General features: G+C 36.2%; 3 protein-coding genes across 3 annotated transcripts; 1 reads left to right on the top strand and 2 right to left on the bottom strand.

Annotated features, from left to right (window-relative positions):
* Positions 1 to 185: 185 nt before the first annotated feature.
* On the top strand, positions 186 to 3,455 carry LOC105161891 (uncharacterized). Its single transcript, XM_011079741.3, has 6 exons — positions 186 to 438; positions 1,171 to 1,238; positions 2,046 to 2,159; positions 2,754 to 2,847; positions 2,922 to 3,039; positions 3,122 to 3,455. Exons 2-6 carry the CDS (start codon positions 1,235 to 1,237, stop codon positions 3,173 to 3,175), a joined length of 384 nt encoding a protein of 127 aa, XP_011078043.1. The 5' UTR covers positions 186 to 438; positions 1,171 to 1,234; the 3' UTR covers positions 3,176 to 3,455.
* Positions 3,456 to 4,223: 768 nt separating this feature from the next.
* Positions 4,224 to 5,927, bottom strand: LOC105161893 (senescence-specific cysteine protease SAG39). The gene is made up of 2 exons (XM_011079742.3): positions 5,266 to 5,927; positions 4,224 to 5,185 (listed from the first exon to the last, which is right to left on the bottom strand). Exons 1-2 carry the CDS (start codon positions 5,699 to 5,701, stop codon positions 4,596 to 4,598), a joined length of 1,026 nt encoding a protein of 341 aa, XP_011078044.1. The 5' UTR covers positions 5,702 to 5,927; the 3' UTR covers positions 4,224 to 4,595.
* Positions 5,928 to 6,770: 843 nt separating this feature from the next.
* LOC105161894 (zinc ion binding protein) lies at positions 6,771 to 9,291 on the bottom strand. The gene is made up of 6 exons (XM_011079743.3): positions 9,077 to 9,291; positions 8,878 to 8,952; positions 8,479 to 8,609; positions 7,608 to 8,052; positions 7,254 to 7,367; positions 6,771 to 7,117 (listed from the first exon to the last, which is right to left on the bottom strand). The coding sequence occupies exons 1-6, from the start codon at positions 9,161 to 9,163 to the stop codon at positions 7,055 to 7,057; spliced, it is 915 nt and encodes a 304-aa protein (XP_011078045.1). The 5' UTR covers positions 9,164 to 9,291; the 3' UTR covers positions 6,771 to 7,054.
* Positions 9,292 to 9,627: the final 336 nt, after the last annotated feature.

Genomic DNA, 9,627 nt, shown 5'->3' on the forward strand with positions numbered 1-9,627 from the left:
ATTATTCGCAATGTTAAAGTTTTTAGTGAAATTCAAAAGATATTTGAATATTGAAATATCTTTATTTAATTGAATTAATTATATTAAATTTTTTATTTAAAATATATAATAAAATATTTATGGAATAATGAGTTAAAATAGGATGGAATAGAAAAGAAAAATGAAGTGCAATAGGGAGGAAGTGAATAAATATAGATAGAGTGGTGTGAGGAGTTGAAAATGACAAAGGGGTGGAGAGAGTCAACCGACGTAGAGTGGGTGGAATTGAGTAATTGTTGAAAGCAGCCTTTGCTTCTCTTGTAAATCAAGGCCCTCGCCTTGAATTCACACAGATTGATTACCCTTTTTCTGTTTCTTCTTCTTCAATCTCAAACTGTGAGCGGAAAGCTTGAAATTTTTTTCCCAAGTTAATCAGCTCCCACTTCTCCATCATACGAGGCAAGTTTTTAATTGTTTTTCTGAATTTTCTACACTGATTATGCTATGTTCGTTGAGTTGTATCGGTGTCTCGCTTTTTTCTTTTCTGTTGATGCCTTGGACCGATTGAGTTTCTTTTAGGATGATGAGTTGATGGGCATAAGGGCAAATAGGGTTTCAGTATGTAGGAGTTTTGCGAGTTTGATTTGGTACTCTATTTTGGTGGACTGTGTTAGTTGGATAACGATCAGAAGATTTTTAGTGCTGTTGATCTCTATTCAATACAGAGTTGATTTCTTTTTTTATATAAAATTCCAGTTGAATCATATTCTTCAAGTTGCTTCGATCACCCACCCCAACAACAAGGTAACAATGGTTTGAAGTAAAACTATTCCTTGTTGAATTTCTGGGTTCTGAATTTTGATTAAGGTCAGATTTGGAATTGGAGGTCTTGAATAATTTTGTACAGTATGAGGAGGATATATGTGGGCAATTAACTGTATCGACAATGTACTTTTGGTCCCGAAGCATTATTACCTTAAATAGAGTACAATCTTTGTGATATGTAACTTCTCTATACAGAGGATCAGCTCAATGCTTCACTTCGGTTAAGTTTAAGTTAGTTGCAGGGTTCCTTTCTAAGTGCATTTTACTTCACCTAGCTGGTCAAGTATTTCTTTCGATCTTGTTAAAATGTGATCAAAAGAATTAATGATACATGCTGATAAACACGACCTGTTAATTTTGTTAAAGGTCCACTAAAGTGACTGTGGAGGGGACGATTTCTACATCATAAATAACCTTGGAAGGAGTACCCATGGGTAAGAGTAATAACCTTAATCTTTCTATTTGTCACTCTGTTTTAATTAAGTACATTTTCACACTTGAGAATTAGCTTTTTTGGCATTTAATGATTTGCAATATTCACATCTGATTATTCTGTAATGTCTTCTCTTTCATAAGTACATTTTCTTGAAACCTTTGGTATGCGAAAGCATAAAGGGAAAAAGACATGATTTCAGAAAAGCTTTGCTTCACTAGTTTTGTCAATGTAGAAGCCCATAAACCTTTAAATTGTTCGGAAGAAGTTGCAATCACTAGGTCCTGCTAGATGTCATTGTTGATTGCTTGGTTATGCCTATTCAGTATCCTTTTACTCAGGAAAAAACAACATGGTGTTGAGACCTGAAGCCTCTGATCTAAGTTGAACTCCGGTATTCACATTGTTCAATTTTTTCCCTATATAATGCACCCAAATTTGTTTCATGTGTCGAAAACTGAAACATAAATAGTGGCAACAGGCAACATGTGATGGAAGTGTTTTGCAGCTTTTTCACGTCATTAGTGATTATGAAATTTGTCAGATATGCAATAAGCTCATATCGCTCCGTTAGAAGACTTAAAAGTAACATATAATGACATTCTATAATTACAAAGACAAATGAACCAGCATTTAGCTCAGTGGTGGTTGGGAAACTCCAACTGGGAAGTTACCTATGTTCTTGAATACTACCTCAGCTTTCTTTTGAAGATAAGTTATTCATATAGAACGAGTGGGGAACAAGAAACAAAATTGAGAGAGTAATAAGCCTCCTAATGCTATAAATTGGGACTTCTTGGTGTTACAGATGCTATGGTCGAGGAGGGAGAGGGTAGAAATGCTCTTGAACTGGTCAGATCAGTATCAGATAAGCATCTTGATCTTTTGAGACCAGCAGCTCGAAACTATTCCGTGTCTAAAGGTAGTTATTGTGTTTGGTTTTCCATAATACATAGTAAAAAAGGGGTTTCTTGAGTAATTTTTAACTGAATTATTGATGCACCTCCTCATAGAAAATAATTGAGCTGTGGTCTATTTCGCATTCTCATATAGTGTTCTTTCTTGATGCGATTTGGTTTTTATTATTTTGGACAATCCATGGCCTCAGTGAATGCGCTGCATGAGCAGTAGCATGGTGAGAACTCCGGTTTTATATTCTGGATTGGGCATTTGTATACCATTTTTCTTCAAATCTTTGCTACTAAACCTATCTTCTCTAATAAATAGGTGAATCTGTATTTCCTCCCTATTCTATTACTCAGATGCTGTCTATAGTTGCTTGTTCCTTTCTCTAATTGTGGTCAAATTTTCTGAATTTTGTTTACAGCTTAGAAATTTTCCAATAGAGTTCCACCTAAGACAGTTTCAAATTTGTTTGTGTATTATGAACAATTCTCCTCATACATCTCGTGGTTCTCACAGACCTCTAAATGGCTTATCGGAACGATGATTTATGTGAACATTTCCTTTCTTTGTTATATGTAGAGTCTCAAGGTATTATAATTTATTCTTATAGGAAAGTATACTCTGATTAGAGACGAAGAAGACTCACAACTCGGCTTATACGACAAACCTCTTCCTTGCTTTGGTTGCGGTATAGGATGGTTCTCGTAAGTATAGCTATACAACATGCAGCATATTCCTGGTTCTCACTGATATTGTATTAACATCATCCTTTCTTCAGATTTCTGTTAGGTTTCTTGTTCCCACTTATGTGGTATTATGCTACAATCTTGTACTTTGGGAATTACTACCGCAGGGATCCTAGGGAACGAGCTGGACTTGCTGCTTCTGCAATTGCTGTGAGTAGTTCCTGTCCAGTTTTATCAAATGTGATGGAGTTATGCACCACAATCATCTGAATCCCGCTTTGTTTTTTTGCAGGCTATGGGGTTCTCTGTTATATTGTTAATCGTAGTCATGATTCTGCTTTTCTAGCTCTGATCTTACTACTTCCATGGGCTTCCACGATATTTACAAGCATCCATATAGAGTTGTTGACTTTACATACACATGTTGATATGAATCTTTCATTGAGAAAGCAAAAAGTGTTTTCTAAGAAAATTAGGTTTGTTAATTCACCTGTATATGGGACAAAACCACTGTTCCATTTTAGTTGTTGTCTTTACAGAAGCAGCCACTGCAATGTTCATTTGACAGACAAATCAAGAGCTCATTTGACCCTCAGCTGTTTAAAACAAAGACAGCATTATACTAATTTTCTTGTACTTGAGCAGCAGTTGTTGCAGGACTGGATTGTTTAAATAATGTGCTAGAATGAAAATTTCAATAAAGCAATAGTAGAGTTCAATAAAGAAGGGTTAATTTCACTTAGACCTCCCTTGAAAATGTGAAATCACATTTTCTTTCATTGAAATTACACTTAAAAATTTTGATCTCATTCGGTTAGGATTTGGACGGAAAATGCTGATATTAGTAAAATAATTACATAATTTTTAATTTTGCCCTTTCATATGACATTTTCATATATATATATATATATATATATATTAAGGGATAAATATATTACACATATATATGGAGTGAGATTAAAATTATATTTTTTTTTTCATCTAAGTACAAAATTATTAAATGGGAATGTTAAATGAGGGGTAAAATTGAATATTTTTTTATTTGCTATAAGCATTTTCATACAAATTTTAACAAAACGGATTGGGTGTAACAAAGTATTATTTTAACAGGGTGCAAGTGTAATTCTTTAATTTTTTTTTTCAAAGAAAAGTATAATTTTATATTTTTAAAAGAGTTAATTATCCCCAACAAAGAATTACTAAAAGTTGACTATTTCTTTTACCTAATTTGTGTTTATTATTAAAAATATTATTTAAATGTGGATATCGATGTCTTTTTACAATAACAACAAATCCTTTTGCTTTTATATATAGTATAGATAATGATAATATAATAACACAATAAATGATAGTATAATAGAACATAATACAATAAATCATAATAGATATATGGATATAGAACACAGATAACATCACAAGTGTTGTCTTGTGGGTGCCATGAAATATCTGGATTGCATTCTATTTCAGAAATTTTATTGCATATTCTATTCCATTTAACATATATGCGATATGGGTATAAATTTTTTTTTAGATAAAATAGATAATATTTATGTACGTGACATGCATATGTAAAATAGAATAGAAAATCCTATTCGTGAAATATGATGCACAAAAAGCAATTAAACTAGAATAATTTGGATATTGAGGCCTTTGTTTGCAAGCAATTCTTGGAACCGAAAAGTAATTTACACGTATGTATACACACACATTCTAAGGACAGGAGTGTCTTAACATGGGAGCTTGTACAATCCAAGGTTTCAAGAATTTTAAGCAGTTGGGTAAGAAGCTTGCATGGCAATGCCACAGAGGCCTTCTGCAGCATCAATATCCCTTTGCATTCTAATATATCCATTCTCACCCCAGCTACTTCCCCATGAGTTCTTCACCAGCCAGTACTTGGTTCCATCACTAGTTTTCCCATAGCCAACTGCAGTGACACCATGGTCCAGCTCAGTTCCACACTCTCCTGTGAAAACTCCGCTCGAGTAGAACTGGAAGTCAGATCCACTAGCGTCGATGGCAACGGATACTGGTTGGTTAGCCACAGCTTTCAGCAATGCAGGCTCACTGTTGGCCGGAACATCCTCGTACCCTGTAATCTTGGCTGCATGGGATGATTCCTTCTTACTGTTGCAGGTGCCATCAACTCCCTCGTAAGGGTAGTTGGATTCTGTTGTGATGCCACCGTTACTGATAATGAACTCAAATGCATCATCCATGAGACCACCGTTGCAGCCCTCATCTTCACTTGTGTCGCAATCCACAAGTTCTTGTTCAGATAAAGAAATCAGTTTCCCTGTTGTCAGCTGATTGATTCCTTCAGTGGCTGCAACAGCTGAAAATGCCCAGCAGCATCCTGTATGGTTGTTTCCGAAGATCAGTCTCTTTTTCTCTAGAAAAAAGTGAACTTGAATTGGAATAGCTTCATTCACTTACCACATTGGCCCTGGTCCTTGACACCAGTAACAGCTCCTTTCTGTCTCCAGTCCATGCTGGCTGGAACTGCACTAACATTTGCATACCGGAACGATGAAACCTTAGTCGACTTCATGTAAGATCCCATCTTGTATCCATTTCGCGATGCCACAAATTCCTCGTTTGTCAAATCAGCAAATTTGTTTATGGCAAGCCTGTAAGGACGAGCCGCAGCCTCATTAAATGACCGGATGTACTCCACATTTTCCTTGAATATTCTGAATCTCTTGGACTTCTCAGCTTCATCTTTGTAGACACGTCCAAATTGTGCCATCCATTGCTCATGTTCCTGAACCGTTGCTGCATCAGGCAGTGTACGGGCTGTGCCCTGAGAACTCCACATTTCCAGCACTAGTAATGCAGCAATGACAAGCCTCCAACTCGGGTTCATGGCCATTTTCCGCTAGCTGAGTGCTAGAAGCAGGGTTTCTGATGTGTAAACTAAACTTGATACAAAGGATTGTTGTGCATCATTTTAGAATGAACGGGGTATTTATAGAGTCGGTCAGTGCGTTCACTGAGAGAGAAACCTATATTTCCATTTTGAATCTGAACATAACTAACGTCCATGACTCCCTGGGAAACCCGGCAAGTTATACACCTCGAGACAAATCAGAACTCAGTTTCCTGGACGCTCCACCGTTTACTCCTACCGTTTGTAATGTTGATTGATACATGCTAAGACACCAATAGTTTGAAGCAGCATAATTCGAAAAGCAACATCTTCTCTCTTTGTCGGATTTTCTCTGTCTCTTGCAGCAATATCTAAGTTTGTATATTACATCGTCAAGAACAAACGGTGCAAATGCAAGAGATAGCTTTAGAAAAATCAATAATTAACTGAAAATACTTGTCCGTTGAGGAAGTTTTGAGATAAAACACGCCAAAAATTGGAATGTAAGAAGACAGTTTGCTCCAAAAGCTAATCAGTTCATCACCCATTCTGAAGACAAATGATGTCTCCAAACTTTTATCTTGTGGACTCATTTTCTATCATCAACCTCATTAACGAATAACTTAATGAAAGCCAGAAACAAAAAAAAAATTATAATTTTAGTCCTATAATTTAAAAAATTTCATACATTGAGAACAAAAATTTCATTGACTTATATGTTCTCATACAATGTACGCGAAAAATTATTGGTTAAAGAAGCAAAACGGCATCAACAAGAGTTAATTGTTTAAAGAAGCAAAACGGCATCAACAAGAGTTAATTGCAACTTCTAAGAATAATTCGCCTCAAGTGTTGAAAAAGATGCATCGCACGTAAATGATTTTGAATTGAGAATTTAAGCCATCCTGCAGTCATCCAAAGTAGTGTTTCCTGAATAAAACTACTCCCAATATCTGCTCCTTGTTTGGCCTTTCTTGACATTTGAGGTTTCAGGTCTATTAACCAACTCCCATTTTTGCCATTTTCTACTTTAAAAAGGATTCTGCTGCTGTAACATAAAACAGATCCACGATTCCAGGACATCAAGTATATTTTGCAATAAAAAATCTTGTTCATTAACATAATTATGACAGTGAGCAGTACAAACCATTTCCGTATATCTAATTTCTCAACAAAGATAAAAACTGTGTACTGTTCACGATCCAATTAGAACGCAGAGCGGTTCACTGGTGCTGAACATAAAAATCTAAAACCAAAATTTCCTGTTCCAAGTGGCACAACAGCATAATGTGTTTCAGCAAGTTCCAGTTGTCCGTAGGTGAATAAAGTAGTTGCAGAAGTAAAGTATTTTCCTTCTTAGCTGCTCGTGGCTAGGCGAACATATTTTCCATCAACAATAAATTTAGAACTTGAATTTATCTGCAAAACATTTTCACGAGATAATAGTCAAGGGGATTAAACAATTAGGGAGTCGCTTGTGTATTTCAGAGGCATAAGAACCTTTAGTGACTTCTTTTCTCTGACAAATAAAGAATGCAAATCAAAAGCAACTCACCTTCTCCTCAAGAATTCCGGATACTTGGTTTTTGTCTTCTGTATGGCCAGATTCCTTGAGAGAATTCAGAACAAATTTCCTAAGCTTCTTCAGTTTCATCATACCATCTGGATTCTGTCACATGGAAGAATAGATATTATCCTATCCACACATTATAAACTATAATAGATTATCAGCAAAATATTCAGAATCCAACAAAAAACTTTTAATGTAAACCATCCACAGGATAGTTATAAATGGCGCACGCCATGGCGCAAACAGCAAGAGCCCAGAACCATTTTAAAAAATGGCGCTGGGCTTTCACCTGCCGCAGCCATGGTGCGCAGCAGGGCCCTCAAGGACAAGGGTACGTACAGATTTCAGAGCAGAAGTAATAAGCTTTTTCCACTTTATTTTCTTCTTGCTGGAATCCTTATCAGCAGCAGAATCCAGTTTTGCATCTTCCTCCGTTGCATTGTGTTTGGCCTTCTTCAAGCCTTTTGCTTCTGCTCCTTTGGTTTGAATAACTTCACCGTTGCCTAGTTCCGCCGGATTATCACCTCTAATCTTGTTCTGAGCACCATCATTTTCAGATGCCTCGAGTTTTCTTTTCTTGTTTGATTCCAAAGCATTATTTTCTCCCAAATCTTTACTTTCAGGAGCTTCAGTTTTTGCATTGTTTTCAGAGGAACCCTTCGTTTCTGCAGTATCATTAGGCTGCTGGTTTGCTGCATGGAATGCTCTTGCTTTAGCCCTGTGTTTCTTCCCATCAGCATGGAGAAGCAAGGCTTGCTTGCTTGTGGCCTTGGTGTTGCATAGGCTGCAGAATATCAATAAGATAGTGCAATACTAAGATCCATTGTTAGGAAGAAAATGAGAGGAAAACGAAAAATAACTAGTAACAGATAAGAGACTAGAAACCACCATATAGTACTAACAGAACACAAAAGATGCTTGAGTCTATACACTTCCCTAATCATAAACAAGCAGCAGCTCGGATCAAGATGTATGTGGGAAGATGTGCATGAAATTCAATATATCACAAGTAGCTAATAATACAATATATATCAGTGGCATGCCAGCTTCTAATTTTCGTGATTTCCGGCCATTTCCCCAGGCGCCATCAAGACACAGTAAAAGACAGTTTTGGCCAATTCTTTCATTCGTTTATCTGGTTTTTGACTTAACAAATAACCAAAACATACCATCAAGGTGAACTACATATACCTGTATGAGCTAAACATACCTACAGAACCACGGAGGGAGTTTGGATAATCCAACATTTATGTCAACCTCCGGTTTCGGCTTTGAATCTTTTTTGGGTTTAGTATTCGATCCATTCAAAGCATTCCCTTGACCCTTTGGACCATATTTTTCCTGATGTCATAGTATGTATACACGATATCAGATAATACATCATATTCCAACAGATATTTCATGTCAGATCATGGAATTGGTGTTTATTAAACTTAATTACATCAACTTAACATATAAAATGAGAGAACATGCAGTACGTTGAATCAAATCTCAGAAAGTTCCTCAGTTAAGCTAATGCAGTAACTAATATCTGCCATTTTACTCAATATCAACTCAAACAAAGCAATAAAAGAAAAAAATCAAAGACAATAAAGGGAATTCGAAATACCGCTTCGGTAATGCACTGAGTGTGACTTTCAACGTCTTGCTGCCCGAATACTTGCCCGCAATCGATGCACGACAACTAATGCATAATCAGAAACGAAGATCATAAACAAATTACAAACAGATTAGATTACACAAAAACAACCCATTTGACCAAAAAAATTATACAAAAAGAACAGAAAGGTGGCGTTGAATGTGGAAACCTTGTAAGCAGAGCAGACTCTGAAGTGGTTAGGGAGCTTGGGTTTCTTGAGGTTGTCTCCGCAGTCCTCGCACTGAAACCACACCATCTCTTCCCCACCTCAACCGCGTGCTCCTGTGCGTGAGGATGGAACGTTGTAGCCTCTAAGAGCCCTTGTTTCCGCCTGCAACAACAATTGTCCGAATTTGGGGGTTTTGTTTAGGGTTTTTGGGAATTTAAGATTATAGGAATCTAATACATATATATAAATATTATATTCCACCGGACCTTGAATTTGATTGGAGCCCGTTGTATTTAAATTGGGCCGGCCTTTGTAACTTTTCAGGCCCATAACAACTATTGTACAAGTATTATTGGGGGCTATTTGCAAGGGTTTAACAAATAAGCATTTATCACCTTATTGTTGAAATTTAAATATAAATTAAAAAATATTTTTGTTTTATCATTTTATTTTCGAACTATTTAAATAAATTTAATTTAAGCACAACTTCGTATCAATTTTTGCAACTTATTGATAAAATTGTAAATGTTAAGTTGTTTACCGAAGCATTC

The sequence above is a fragment of the Sesamum indicum genome, linkage group LG5 (assembly GCF_026168435.1).
Source record: "Sesamum indicum cultivar Baizhima isolate 11 linkage group LG5, ASM2616843v1, whole genome shotgun sequence".
Lineage (NCBI taxonomy): Eukaryota > Viridiplantae > Streptophyta > Magnoliopsida > Lamiales > Pedaliaceae > Sesamum > Sesamum indicum.